At 36.7% G+C, this 15,396-nt stretch overlaps 1 protein-coding gene across 1 annotated transcript; it reads left to right on the forward strand.

The window, feature by feature from the left end:
- The first annotated feature begins 205 nt into the window (after positions 1-205).
- YES1 (YES proto-oncogene 1, Src family tyrosine kinase) lies at positions 206-14,093 on the forward strand. The gene is made up of 11 exons (XM_062501118.1): positions 206-470; positions 4,597-4,696; positions 5,352-5,450; positions 8,450-8,553; positions 8,747-8,896; positions 9,113-9,268; positions 9,536-9,715; positions 11,911-11,987; positions 12,315-12,468; positions 13,009-13,140; positions 13,885-14,093. The coding sequence occupies exons 1-11, from the start codon at positions 206-208 to the stop codon at positions 14,091-14,093; spliced, it is 1,626 nt and encodes a 541-aa protein (XP_062357102.1).
- Positions 14,094-15,396: the final 1,303 nt, after the last annotated feature.

Consider the following 15,396-nt stretch of genomic DNA (forward strand, 5'->3'; position numbering starts at 1 on the left):
GGAAAATAATTAGGGCTTCCCTGGTCTAGTAATAGTTTAGATTTTATTCCAGAACACTTTTTCATCAGTTTACACTCTGCAGGGGATTTAACAACAGTAAATTAGCATTTGTATTAACTTTTTGGGAATGTCCTCCGTTAGCTATCTAAAGACAACATGAAGCTGAACTCTTTCTTTTTCCCCTCTCATTCTCACAGAAGCAAGAATGGGGTGTATTAAAAGCAAAGAAGGTAAAGGCCCAGCCATGAAATACAGAACTGAAAATGCTCCAGAACCTGTTATTTCCCATGTCAGTCATTATGGATCAGATTCCAGCCAAGCAACACAGTCACCATCAATAAAGGGATCAGCAGTTAATTTTAACAGTCATTCCATGACTCCTTTTGGAGGGCCTTCAGGAATGACGCCCTTTGGAGGAGCAACATCTTCATTTTCAGCTGTGCCAAGTACATATCCTAGTACTTTAACAGGTGAGTGTTACATAAAATGATGCTATTATTATTTAGTATTATAGCCACTTGACAGTCATAGTCAAAAAACCACTATGACACCTTGCCACACAGAAATAAATTGCCTTTTAGAGATTCCTGATTTTCCATATCTTTACTGCTTAGATAATAATTCAGTCTGTATTCACTAGTGACTAGGGCATGAAGGTTGGGTGTTTAGGCTTTTTATTTTTGTGGAGACAATTAGGATCACAGCACAGAGAAATTTAAGACTTACTAAAGACAATAATAGGAATAGTTGATACAATTAAATTAGAAGTTTTAAACTGTTGAAAGCATGCATATATGATAATGGCTTTAAATTTGGAGAGGTTTACAAAATGAAAAACACTTCAGATTCAGGGAATTGATATTTTAAACTGGTTTCAAGTCTGATTACTTTTAAGTTATATTAATACAATATTGAATTAATTTATAAAGCTAAACAAGATTTGCATTATATTCTATGTACTTTAGTCTGGGAGCAGTATGTGTGAAATGAAAGAGCAGATTTCCATTGTTGGTGATCATATTAAAACCAAAATGGAAAATGTAAAAATAGAATTTGCAACACACAGAGACCTTCTTGGCTGAGGTATAGAAGATACAGCATTTAAAAGCAACATGCACATTTGATGTTATAAATCCACCTTTATATCAAAATCTTAAAACTTACAAAAATAATGATTTTGTCCACGTAACTAGTTTCATAGTTTGGTTGGATATTTCTGAAAGGAAGCTGTGATTTACTCTTCTTTTTGAGATACAGTAAAACAAATAATTTATTCTAGAAGCTCTGTACAGAAACTTCAAAAAACAGAGTAAATAATTTCTTATTATTCTATTTCTAGTTTTACCACAAACCTCTATTGTTGGCACACTTACAGTGCTTAAATGTTTGCGTTGTTCCAGTGGCATATAAAGTCTTTTAAACACAAGTAATTTGAGATCCATGGAAATGCATTCTGACCTTGACATTAAGCAATTCAGGATACCAAATATGAGTAGTGAGGTAATGATCACCTCGTAGTCCTTTTCTTGGGAATACATTAAAAACCAAATAATGAAAATGAACATCTAGCCTGTATCATAATGAGTCAGCTCTGAATCCCCGTTTTGGATGAACATATGCAGAAATTAAATAAGGGCAGCAGTCCTTTATTTTCATTAGCCCTGCTGTATTTATTGTATTTCATCTCCCCCAAGAGCCTTGGCATATTTCTTCTTACTAGATCTGGTTCTTTGGTCATGTAGGAAGCTCCAGCAGTGCATGCAGGCACTCTTGGGCATAACCAGCCATCAGAGATGTAGCCCCCCACTGGGTACCACAAATCCTTTACTGCAGAGACCAGAAGGGATGTTCTCTTGCCTGTTCCTGTTCCTGCTGGTTGTTAAGCATGTTATATCTTGAACTAGAGTCAACAAGAGAGATTTCTCGTGAAGAGAGAGTCTTAATATCTCATCAGTGTGAAATCAGTTATCAGCAGGCAGGCTGATTTGTGTGAATGCTCCCATTGTTTTGCAATTAGGTAAAATGATAATGCATATGAAATTATTCCTCTTCATTCTGTAAAACCAGCCCATCCACAAAAAACCCCCCTTCATTTAAATAAATAAATAAATACATAGATAAGTAAAATCGCACTAACAATTATTTGGTACATTCAGTGCTTCTTTTCAGATCAACCAAAATTGGGTGTTTTTGTGAGATGACAGCCTTCATCTGCTGTAAGCTTTTTGTATTTGTGACCAATAAAACACTGGATCACATTCTGTCTCTCTTTGCTTCACAAGAGAGGAGAATAGATGGGCTCGTCAAACAGGATGTAAGTGTCAGTAGTACTTACCCAGTTGATCAGTGATGTGTGACAAGAGGATGATATGGTTGTCATCATGGCCTGTAGTGAGGCTGAAAAGAGTTGAGCCATCTTTTATTCGTCTAGAGCAGAAAAGGAGAAGAAATCTGAGTTAGTCACACTGCTCCTGTATGACACAGTCTGTCTTCAGATACTTTGAATTCATAGAATATTACTGGAAATCAAATAAGAAAAATGGACTGCTGTTCTTGCCTTCCATGAAGCTGTGCTAGTGCTCTGTAATCCCCATGCTGAACCAGAAGGTAAAGTCTTCTCTCCAAAACCAGTCATAGATTAGAGGATGGAATACTGACCTGATAAAAGGAAAATCTTTAAGGGAAGTCTCATGGCTACAGATAGCTTGGGCAGCTAAACTAGATCACAAAGAAAACAGCTGCAAGAGACTTGAAATACCATTTGACAGTATCTTTGTTTAAAGCAGTCTGTGATGATGCTGTTCTCTCAAGTATTTTATTATTCTTTGCTATGAAAAAATAACACTGTGACTGAGAATAAAAAGAGGTCTTATGGTAGCTGAAATTTTTTGAGTTTCTTTATATGCACTTAAAAACCTTTGTGATACTGTGACTTTAGAGTATTGATTGTTTTCACCTGTGGAAGAACTCTATAGAGATGGTTAATTTCCCCTTAACACTTGCTTTCTGTTTGTGTGAATACAGTTGTATCCTCACTATTTTCTGGCTCCACATATCAGTTTGTGTCATCAAAGTAATTCAGTAATGAAGAGAAAAATTGCTAGAATTGTTTTGATTTTTAATTTAAATTAGGAGCTCCTAACTTCTAAGGAATATTTTAATTCATTTTCAGTTCATAAATCACACTTTTTAAAAAAGCCCTCAATTACTCTAACGTCCTGTGGGGATTTTGTTCTGTTTTTCCTGTCGGAACTGTAAATTCATTTCCAGCTGAGGCCTACTGAGAGACTGCAACCACAGGAAGACTCCAAATCAAATGAAAATATTTAGGTGATTAGGAGGTCTCTCAGAAAGTGTACATTGCACAAGAATATTGCATATAGACTGTCCCCACTGCATTATGTGTTCTTTCTGATCACTGTCATGTTAATTGTAAGATCTAAAATTATTTTCAACATGTTTCTCTTGGTGGACTTTCATGTATATCCTGATATCTATATGTGCATATTAGAGATTTAGTATTATTCATTTAAAAATGTTAATTGCTTGGATCATCATTAGGCTTCTTAAATGTTCATCAGACTAAGAAATTGCATTTCTAGGGCTTAGAAAGTCTTTCTGAATTGTCTATTTGTGATTTTCTATTTTAACTTTCTTCTAGTTATGGTATGTGGTTCTTTATTTTTGCAAGTAGCTTGTACATCTCAGCCTGTTCTCTTTTCCCTCTTCCTCATCTTCCTCTTCCCAGTTTTATAGATCAGTTCCTTAGAGTATAGTAAAAGGTTTCCTGCTGGTTGGTGTGGAAGCCTTCCTGCCGTCCACCTCTCTCACATCTGTCCTGTCTGGGGGACGTGTTCATCAGTGTGCCCTATACCAGAAGTGGGATGGGAAAGCAGATTCCTTAGGGTTGGTGGAGTGCAGCTGTTCCTTATGTGACCTGTCTTGGCCCTTGTTCTCTGGAGTAATGTACTGATGGATCACCCTCAGCAAGGGTCTGCTTCACAGGCGAGAGGAGACTTAGGGAATCAAAAAAAAAAAATCATCAGTGCTAAAGCAGAGGAATGTCTTTGTCCCCAAGAGAATACTTTTATTTCTGGTTCAGTTCCTTGGGTAGGTCTTGATGTGTAACCTCCAAAAGTTGGGAATGCAACCGTTATTTGTAGCCAAGTGCAAGAGGAACTTCTGCGTAAATTAGTGGCTGATGGTTCACCACTGTGGTTGTGTAGGTTCTTCCAGAATTGCATTTCTTAACAAGAAACAGAAGCTATGGTTTGTTGTTTTTTTGGTTTTTTTTTTAACTGATGATGCATCATGCAGGTTTCTGTATATAAGTGCTGTAATTATTAATGTAGTTCCAGTGATGTGTCTAGTGGCCTTTTGTGGTGTGGAAACATATTTTCAGAATGTCTGTTTATAGGCATTGCTCTGTCCTAAAAAATTAGCAGGTTATTCATCTGTCTTCCAAAATGAGATTCAACCTGGAGTGTTTAGTTGCTTCAAAATCAAAACTGATTAATTGTTTCATGGACAAGTACTTAAATAAAGTGTTGCAATATTATTGCTGTATCATACTGGATTTTTTTTCTTTTTCCTAAGGTGGTGTTACTGTATTTGTGGCCTTATATGATTATGAAGCTAGAACTACAGATGACCTTTCATTTAAGAAAGGTGAACGGTTCCAGATAATAAATAACACGTAAGTGCTCTCATTCACAGACCTCACTAGGTTGTTTGGAATAATTAGATCCCCAGTTTTTTTTGGAAATCTGTGTATCCTGTTTCAGTGGGGTAGATTGATTTTTTTTTTTTTATTTTCTTTTTAATACATTCAATATTCAACAAGCATGGGGTTAAAATATATAATACTGCTAAAACAATAACTTTTCAGGCTGAGATCAGGGTTTGGTGCGGATACAGCGCTGTAGCAACTATGGTAGCCCCAAGGCTCTTGTCAGTTGGGGGACTTCCTTCCCTGCCCCAGCAAGGCACAGCTACCCCCTTTGGGGCAGCAACAGTGGGGACAGGTCCCTCCCAGACTCTGCACCTGGAGTTAACTCTCTGATCTGGAGAGGCAGATGAAGACCAGACAGCTCAGAAGTTTAGTTACACATCTCTGCCATAAAGCATTTTGGTTTTACATTAAAAAAAAAGAATAACATATGAAATTCCACTAAGAGGCATTTGTGTTGCTCACAAAACAAGATGTATGTAGGTGCAGCATAAACTAGTTTAGATGCCCTCAAAATAACATGTTACCTAAATTTACCTGCCTTTCATATGTGAGTACATTACAGGTGCTATGGAATTATGTGTTGTTTATACGTGGAAGAGGTAATGATATTTCATTGCAGGGAAGGAGACTGGTGGGAAGCAAGATCCATTGCTACGGGAAAGACAGGCTACATCCCAAGCAATTATGTAGCTCCTGCAGACTCCATTCAAGCAGAAGAGTAAGACACTGTATCCCGTCAATCTTAGACACTTTTTTTACCCTGTGATGATACTGTTTTTTAAATACATCGTATATAACATCTAAGGGAAGAGTAGGAAAATACTATTAATGAAAAGGTAGCAGTGCCACTTGGACTATGTCAAAGGTGTAATTATTAGTAAGCATGTGGTGGGCGCACACAGTGTTTTGTGCCTGCTTGCTACTTGTGGGGCTAAAGGAGAAAGGATGTGAGAATTCAGTAATGATAAAAATTGGATGGCACACCTTACGTATCTTATAAAGCAAAAATGGATGGGTTTTAGATAAAGAGTTCACACCCCATCAACTCTAGGTTTTTATCCTTTATTTTTGCTTGCCAAACCCTGAGTCAAGATCAGCTATATATACTTGGTATGACTTAACCATAAATTTAAAAAAGCATATGTGTGCACAGTAATTGCTAAACTATTAATCTGTGATAACTTTTTGGTGATAAAATTGTTTGGTATGCTAAGGATTGCTATGAATTTGGAAAATTATACTGCTTTGTGTACTTACTACATTTATTTCCTGACATCCTGGAGTGCTTAGACAATCACATAAAATGACTGTGGAACCCGTAGGTTGGAGTAGAGTTGTGGGTTATGCTTGTTCCAAGGGATTGTATTTGTTGTACTAGAAATACAAAGTTGCACAGCTCTTATTTCAATATACAGGCATGATACTTCCAGTCAGCAGTTTACTCATATGTGATCTGTGCACTTTTCTGTTTACTACTGTACGTCTGGAAAAATGCCTGATTTTCAAGATTTTTCCTGAATCTCAAGCTGAGACTTTAGCATGTTGCGCTGCTGCTCTCACTTGGCTCTTTGCTATTAAAAAATGATTGCGTCAAAAATGGTCTGTTACTTTGCACCCTTGAGTTTCATCTGAGTTTAAAATTATTAACTTTTGTTTCTTTTTTGGGAAAAAAAAGAGTCAAATATTTCTTTTTTTTTTATTATTTTTTAACTGTGCAATAAAACTTTGTCATTACAACTGCAGGGGTGGTAAAATGGAAATGATAGCCCTTTTCAAAGAAAGTATGGCTCCTAAACACTGGCTAGAACAGAGTGGTGGGATTTGTCATATGTGATGACTAGGTGTAAGTGTGAAGGGTGATGAATGAGAAAGCTTTTAGAAACTGTTTGTTTTAAAGAAACGGTGCTAATTTTATGAAATATCCCCACAGTATTTGGAATACAGTTAATTTGCTTTAGAGTTTGATAGCCCTGTGCTTTGATAGTGTGTAAATTTTGTGTTGTGACTGCAGTTAAGAGTTAGAAATGCAAATGCAGTACAGAGCCCCAAGTTGTCTGTGGCCTTTTCTAAGCCTAGAGGCATTTGTAACAGAAACTGCTTGTGACAGAGTCCATATTATTTGTGTGCTCTTTTTAATGACACTGTAATATAAATGTTTAATTGTCTTTAAAAAAGAAAATAATTCAACCCTATTATTATATGTAGTGAAATAAAACAGCACATTACTACATAGTTTATAAATTGTTGTTGTAGTCTGGGGAAGAGGCATTTTCACGTGAAGTTATGAGCTAGGATTCAAGTTTGCTTCTGTAAGATTATAAGTTACTTTCAGATTGTCTCCAGTGTGTATTCTTTCATATCCATTTCTAATTTGGAACATCTCCTTCGACATGCAAACACAAATACAACAAAATGTAACAATAAGTTTCAAATTTCCATGTGATTGCAGGGGCCATTCTGTTCATGGCCAACAAAGTGATTGCTCTCTATCTACATTTTTTCCCCAGAAATGTTTCACCCACAAAGCCATTGTTTTGCAACAGTTTCCAGTACAAATTTTTCCATCAGTCATGAAGCCAAATTAGCTTAACGATAAGATAGTGGCAGACCAAAATGTTCAAAATTGACACTTTACATCATTTTGTAACTTTTAAGGCATCTAATGAAAATGAAATTTTGATAGAAATAAGTCTTGTTCCAAAGTCTGGGGATTCATCTGGAGGTGCACCTTAAAATTATCACTGGCTCAGGACAGCATCTGTTCATCAGGATGAGCACACTGTGGGAATGTAGAAGAAAAACCTCTTTTGTGAAAGAGTTGAAGGCAAGGAAAAACACAAATCTTTTAAAACATCTGTGTTCTTTTGGTATTAAAGTGATTCTGCAGTTTGCAGTGTTACGCACAGAGAAGTAAATGACACCTACCATAGGGTTGTTCCTAAATGATCAGTAGAAAAAAGCGCTCTCTCTAGTGAGTTGGAGAAAGATGGGAGGCAGCAGAAATTGAAGCAGGAGAGTTTCCAGCTCAATATAAGAAACCTTTTTGTCCTGAGGACAGCCAGGAAAGGGTACAGGTTGCCCAGGTAGATGGTCTGTCCTTCAGGGTTTTCAAGCCTGAAATAGACTACATCCTGAGCAACTAGGTCTGATACCACTGCTGACCCTGCCTGCAGTAGGAGGCTGGACCAGAGAGCTCCAAGGGTCCCTCCAACCTGAATGAACCTGTCATCCAATGATATTTATGCACACTCACTTTGCATTAAGTACTGTTTTCTGACATAAAGCAAAAACTTTTTAGAGAAGGGAATTTCAGCTGCTGCAGTGTTGAATGTGCTACCAGTGTGTGTGATCTGATTCATCTTGGCCTGTAAACTTAGCCTGAGGGGGATATTCCTTTCAGTGTTTAGAACAGTTGATGTCTTGATGTCTGTTGTTAAACCAGCAGAAAACTGTAGTATTTGCAGATACAGGCCTCTTTGCATGTATTTTGTAAATAATAGAAATGAGAGTCATATAGAAATAAGTCGTCTTAATATTGTGATTATATGGATGTCGTTGCTTTTGTTGATCTGTATCTGCTTTGTGATACTTGTAGCCCAGCAACTGTTATGGAATATTGGTAGTCCAGTCAGTGCTTGAGATTTCTAAATCTCTTGCTTATATGAGTACCAAAGCATAGGAAACTTTTATTTACACATTTCCCTTTAAATTTTCTAGGTGGTATTTTGGTAAGATGGGCAGGAAGGATGCAGAAAGGCTACTTTTAAATCCTGGGAACCAGCGTGGTATTTTCTTAGTAAGAGAGAGTGAAACCACTAAAGGTATGTACGTGTCTGTGTATGTCTCCTCTCTCCCATTCCCTGCTCTCCCCAACACCAAGGTGAACATTTTTATGCGTATCCCACAAAAAACATGAATGTGCACACCATGTATAGGTACAATGACAGCTGGGGAGATATGTTAAATACCTTTTTATATTTTGGTGAAGAACCAGTATGTGACTTTTTTTCCTAGGTGCTTATTCACTTTCTATACGTGACTGGGATGAGGTCAGAGGTGATAATGTAAAACACTACAAAATCAGGAAACTTGACAATGGTGGATACTATATCACAACCAGAGCACAATTTGAATCTCTACAGAAGTTGGTGAAACACTACAGAGGTAAGCCCAAGTTCCAGTGTCCCAATGTTACCCTGTGCCTGCTGTGAGGAAGAAGGACTATATAGCTTATTCTTAAAATTCGCAACTATAAAACTTCTTTTTGATTTCAACAAAAAGTAAATGGACTAGTTCTTTCTATCAACATTAAGATGTTACTTTTGTTAGTCTTGCCCCTGTTTAACTGTGAAGCTATTAACTATTTTTTCTGTTTTCCAGAACATGCCGATGGGCTGTGTCATAAGCTAACAACTGTGTGTCCCACTGTGAAACCACAAACACAGGGGCTAGCAAAAGATGCGTGGGAAATTCCTAGAGAATCTTTGAGACTGGAAGTTAAGTTGGGCCAAGGATGTTTTGGTGAAGTATGGATGGGTAAGAGTTTAATGTGACGCATTTCAGTTGTTCCTGTGATGTTTCAATGGTACTTTAAATCATTATCAGGGTCTGAAAAGATACTGTCATAGAGAAATAAAGGAACAAATACCAGTTATGATCCTGCATGTAATGGTAAAATTGATATTCAATATAGTTCTAGTTTATGATTATTCTGTTATATAAGAAAACAGAAGCAAAAAAAAGTTTCAGCAGAGAACCTCTCCACTAATACAGTAGGGAATAAAACCTGATCTGTTTCTCTAGGAACATGGAATGGAACGACAAAAGTAGCAATCAAGACACTAAAACCTGGTACAATGATGCCAGAAGCTTTCCTACAGGAGGCTCAGATCATGAAGAAACTACGACACGACAAGCTTGTTCCGCTGTACGCAGTCGTTTCTGAGGAGCCAATCTACATTGTCACTGAATTCATGACAAAAGGTGTGGGACAGGATAGTTAGAAATACTACATTTAAAAGGTTATTTAAGACCTCAGCAATAAATCTAGTGTTTAATTAATGTTAGGTATAAGCTAACTGAAGTACAAGTGTTAATTTTGATTAAATTAAAATGAGCAATGCTTGACCTACTTGGAGCAGTTCTGATTTAGATTATGGGCAGAGGCATGATTCTTTTGCACATCTGTGTCACCCTTGCTAATCTTCCAAGTGACAAGACTGGGGTTTTTTCCTCCTCATTTTTAGTGTGTACTGTCCATCACGTTTAAATGGAACAGTATAGCTGGCAATATTACTATGAGATTATGCCTGCTTGTAGACAGGTCTTGATAAGAACAAAATATGCCTAGCTTTGGATTTTTTAGTGTTTCTTTCCCAGCAGTGTAATAGTAAATTTAAAAAGGTTGAGCGTTTTTTTCCCAGACTCCCTCCTTTATCCTCTTGTTTTCAGATCCTTCTTTCTTTGCTCTTTATCATTTGCCCCTCCCCCTGCTACTGAAACAGAGATTTAGAGATTTAGGCAGAATGTAGAAATAAACATCATAAGCATATTAGTGTTAAGAAGCAGCAGATTTTCAAGTCAATTACTCCATTTTTTATAAAATGCAGGCTTCCATTCAACTCATAGAGAAATTTGACTATCCTCATAAGATACAGAAGCAAGGGAGTAGCTAGTTGTGTTTAGTACAGCACCAAAAATGTATGGGTTTGCTTTTCTCCTGTTTGGATGGGGTTTTTAAAGGGTTGTATAGTATGAAAAGGTAAATGGAACATGAAATGTAAAAAGTTCCTTCTGCATATTTTTTCCTAAATAACACTACACAGCCATGCAAATTCAGTTTTCATTGTTCAGAAATCAGATTTCAGCAAAGGATTTAAGCAAAAAAATATTTGTAACTGTCTAAAGAAAAGCAAAGTTAACTACCAGAACTGGTTACCTTGCAGAAGCGAAGAGTTGTAATTTGTCTAAATTATGGATTCAAAATGCTGTTGGAAGTTTCTTTCTATAGCTTACCTTTGACAAATTTCTCACATTTTACAAAAGCCCATAAAACTTCTTTGTTCTAAGCCAGTAAAACAATTTATTTTTATTTATATTTCCCCTTTTACAAGGAAAACAAGCAGGTACAAACTGCAGAGTATCCAACTGTTTTTTGCAGTGTGGACAGGCTACTAGAGAGCAGTGTGGAATCTTTGCTGCTCTTCAGTCCTTTGATCTTATGAACCAAGGTCAGAAAAAGTCTGTGCAAACACACACAGCAAACAGCAGCACTGTGGATCTGGCCTGCCACATTTTTACTTTCACTGTGCAAAAATGCAGCAAGTCACTAAAGTTATGTTGGAGAAATCTAGTTCGGAGTTACTGCTGTGAATCCATTTCAGGATATATGGTCAAGTGGTTTCTTTCCCCACCATGGCCACACTTGTAATTTTGTTACTGTAATTTTGACTGTGACAAGAGTGATTAGTACCAATCTTCACAAGTTTCTTAGCAAAGAGGTTGTATTCTTACCTCCTGTGACATAATGCCACCTCTAGGGATAACTGTTACATTCAGACAAAGCTTTACTGCACAGGTAAGGATTGTTGGCTTAACAGAGCACAGATCCTTGGAGCAGTATCTGAAATCAGTTCATGTAATGCTTTGGGTACAACTGCATTATATAAATGGGAGAAGATAAGGTACCGTAAAGAATGGAAGATAGTTTTCCCTGTAAGAAAGAAAAAGCAACAAAATAAATTTCTCTAATATATGATTTGGGCTGGCAGAAAAACGTAGGTAAGGGATATAGGCTTTTTTGTTCTGTAATTATAAATCTACCAGTGGAAGAAAGTCCAGCTAGGAGGAGCACTGATCTCAACAACATTGGAAAAATCTAAGGTAGTGCCAAAAACAGCAGTCTGGTTTTATTAGTGCTTAGTTATTTGCATTATTGAACTGGATTCCAAACCACTTGGATAGAATTGCACTAATTAATTACTAGTGTAGAGATAGCTATGGATATGATCATTGGGTCACGTATTCTGGTAAATGATGGACTTTCAGACACAGATTTTGTGAGCTAAATATGACAATTATTATGTCTAAGAAAAAATTCTTATTTGTGTTTTCAGGTCAAGTTAATGTTTTTGGTTTTTCTCCTTTTTTTTTCCCCCAAAATGTGTCATGTTCTACAGGCAGCTTGCTAGACTTCCTTAAGGAAGGGGAAGGAAAATACTTAAAACTCCCACAGCTGGTCGACATGGCTGCTCAGGTACAAAAAAAATGTATTTTGTGTTTAGAGAAGAGCTATCAGATGTCAACTAAGCATAAATATTGAATGCTCTGGCTATTGTATGCTGCTCTGTCTTACACCTTTTGTTGTGGATTTGTAATTTGTCAGAAAAGAAACAGTCTGGTTTGCAATTAGCAGATACTGCATAGCCAGACACACTAATCAGTGCCAAGCTCTTGATTGCTATGCTATAATTCCTATACTTATACAATGGGAATGGAGCTAAAATAAGGAGGTGCAGCTTAATGCTTGGGAGAAATGTATACAGTTGTGAAAAATAACCTTTTAAACACTTTTCTTTTTGAGATTGCTGATGGCATGGCTTACATTGAAAGAATGAACTACATCCACAGGGACCTCCGGGCTGCTAACATTCTTGTAGGAGACAATCTTGTGTGTAAAATAGCAGATTTTGGTTTAGCAAGGTTAATAGAGGACAATGAGTACACTGCAAGACAAGGTAAGCCCAGTTAATTTATTTAATTAATAAGACCATTTGCCTTGCTTAGAACTGTTACATTTAGCAGAACATGCCTGTGTATTCTGTATTCATGGATAAGGGTGATGCATGGAGTTGTGCTTTCACAGCTATGTTTAGGTGAGCTCCTTGCCCAAGTGTAATTCTAGTAAACTTCCTGTGTTCAAAGTTATGTGGTGGTTTGTTTGTGTTTAAACAAAAAAAAAAAACATTTTTAATTATTTTTGGGGGATAAAACATGATACAGTTTGAAGAGAGATGAGATTCCAGAGAAGCTGTTCATCAGGTTCACTTTTTGAAACATATTTAAGTAAGACTCTCAGATGTCTTTAGTGTTTCCAGATACTGTAGCCAGTAGTTGATGTCCGAGTTTGAGAAATATTACAATACTATACCACCTTGAATTTTATCAGTAAAGTATAAAAATGTTTTTAGTGCATTATTCTTCTCAAAACATTTTAAAATGTAAGCAAATTGCAAATTGGCAAGGGAAAATTGAGACTGTCTTTCCAATGTTTGCAGGAGCTAAATTTCCAATTAAATGGACAGCTCCAGAAGCAGCCTTGTATGGTCGGTTTACAATCAAGTCGGATGTGTGGTCATTTGGAATTTTACTGACAGAGCTGGTAACTAAGGGGAGAGTGCCATATCCAGGTAACAGGAAGATGTAATATCTTTTTCTTTGTTGTATTCTGTGCCTCTGAAGTTACCTTCTTCCCTTCATTCAGAGCCCACAGTTGACAAGCAGAGACAAAACACACCTCACTGGTTCCTTTGTTCACAAAGATACTTTGGTTTATTTTCAGATTAAATATTGCATATTTTAAAGTGTTTTAAAATAATAGCACTTCTAAATGTGAGTGACAGGTTATTTCAGATTAGTGTTGTCCTTATGTTTCGTATCTGTCTGTTCCTGATGCTTCTACTTCTGACATTTTCCCAGGCTCCAGAGAGCATCAGTTCACTGAATGTGCTAAACCAATTCTTGAACCTAAACATTTTTCAGCAGATACTTTGCTGGATCTGGAATTTGTAAGGCAGTTCTGTTAGGGATATATAAAGCCTTTTTCTTGGCCTGATTTCAAATTAAATTGTCCTTGAATGGAACCTAAGGCAGGGAGAAGCTATTTGTGCTGGAGTCTCCTTTCTGAAATGACAGGTCCAAGGCAGTGAAAAAGGGAAAAAGACCAGGTGTTGAGGAATTACCAGTGTACTGAAATAATGTTCTGAAAATGTATTTAATGCAAAATGTAAAATAATGTTTTCACTCTAAAGCGTGTTCATTAAAGGTTCTATTCTGGTAGAACCACATCCATTGCAGCTGCAGAGGTTCTTGAAAAACTTTGGGAAACTGTTCTTTGCATAATGTCCTTCAGAGCTAATACGCTTTCCTTTTAGGAATGGTGAATCGAGAAGTTCTGGAGCAAGTGGAACGTGGGTATAGGATGCCTTGTCCACAAGGCTGCCCAGAGTCTCTCCACGAGTTAATGAAACTGTGTTGGAAGAAGGACCCTGATGAGAGGCCAACATTTGAGTATATACAGTCTTTCTTGGAGGACTACTTTACTGCTACAGAACCACAGTACCAGCCTGGAGACAATTTATAAGCCAACAGTCTATATAACATGCACAAATCTGCCAAATGTAAAAGACTTGCAAAGAATTCCTGACGTCTCTAAGGAATCACATGAAAGAAAATCTTCGCTACTTTGCATGCTCTTAATGGCAAACTGGAATTTCATAATGCAGTTGCACAAAACCACTTTTAAAGTGTTATACTCTGATTTACCAATGATATGTTTTTATTTTTTTCCTCTTTCCCAACTTATTTTCAGGGTCCAAAGGAAGCTTACTGAAAATATGGGGCAGAAAAAATAATTGTTGGTGTGAACAATAGCAGAAAAATCAATGTTTTAAATCCTTTATTCTCCCAGTATTTGTTAATCATTCTGCTAATGAGGGAATTGTCTGGAATTAGTGATCTTGGGGTAAGGCCTTTTAAAAGCAGAAGAACTTTGTTGGGACCAAGCAATTCTATTCCAGTTCAGTAAAACTCCCTGTGTTTAAAACTACATGTTTGTGCCCCCACCTCTGCAAAGCAAAAGATGGTACAACTGTATTTGGTTTATAGTCTTGATCTTTAAGCTTCCACTTTCATGGACTTAATTAGGATAGGCAGGTAAAAAAAGAAATTGGAACAGTGAATGAGAAACTTGATCTAAATGGTAGACCTCAGTAGTGAGATTAGAGAGCATAATGCACTGTGTTAATACTTGTATTAATATAACTGGAAAGTAGCATGAGAGATTTTTCATTTTTTCTTTCTGCATAGCTAATTAAGAATAATGAAGGTAACTAGAAAATGAGGTAATATTTTATAAAATTATGTTGCTAAAGTATGATGATATTTGAACTTGAAGCTATGTAATACAATCACAGAGGGAAAACCTTTGATCTTTTAAGCTACAATGGAACAGCAAGCTTTTGTATGGGAAGACTACCTGAACAAAGTTAACCAGGAAAGCAAGACTGAAGCTGGTAAATGGCCACCTTTTAGTCCTTTTACAGAGACAGGTTTGGTACTGTTGTATGTGGCTTGTAAGTGTTAACAAGGGGGGGTGCCACAAGTGCTATCTGTCACTAGTTCAGGGATTTGATTGCACTTTTGCTTTTCTTGACTATTAAGACACACACACAGTTGCTCTTCCTACTTCTGCCCTTCCTACAGAATTATTTAACTAAAAATAAATGAAAAAAAGTGAAAGTTTAAAAAGTAAAGGGATAAAATATATTTAATATTGTCCAAGTAATGAAATTTGCTGGCATTCAGCCCAGCTGACACTACATCTATATTTTTTTTTTTTTTTTTTTTTGCTACTGACATATCAAGCAATAACATCATGTCTTTTA

Source organism: Cinclus cinclus, chromosome 1, assembly GCF_963662255.1.
Source record: "Cinclus cinclus chromosome 1, bCinCin1.1, whole genome shotgun sequence".
Taxonomy (NCBI): Eukaryota; Metazoa; Chordata; class Aves; order Passeriformes; family Cinclidae; genus Cinclus; species Cinclus cinclus.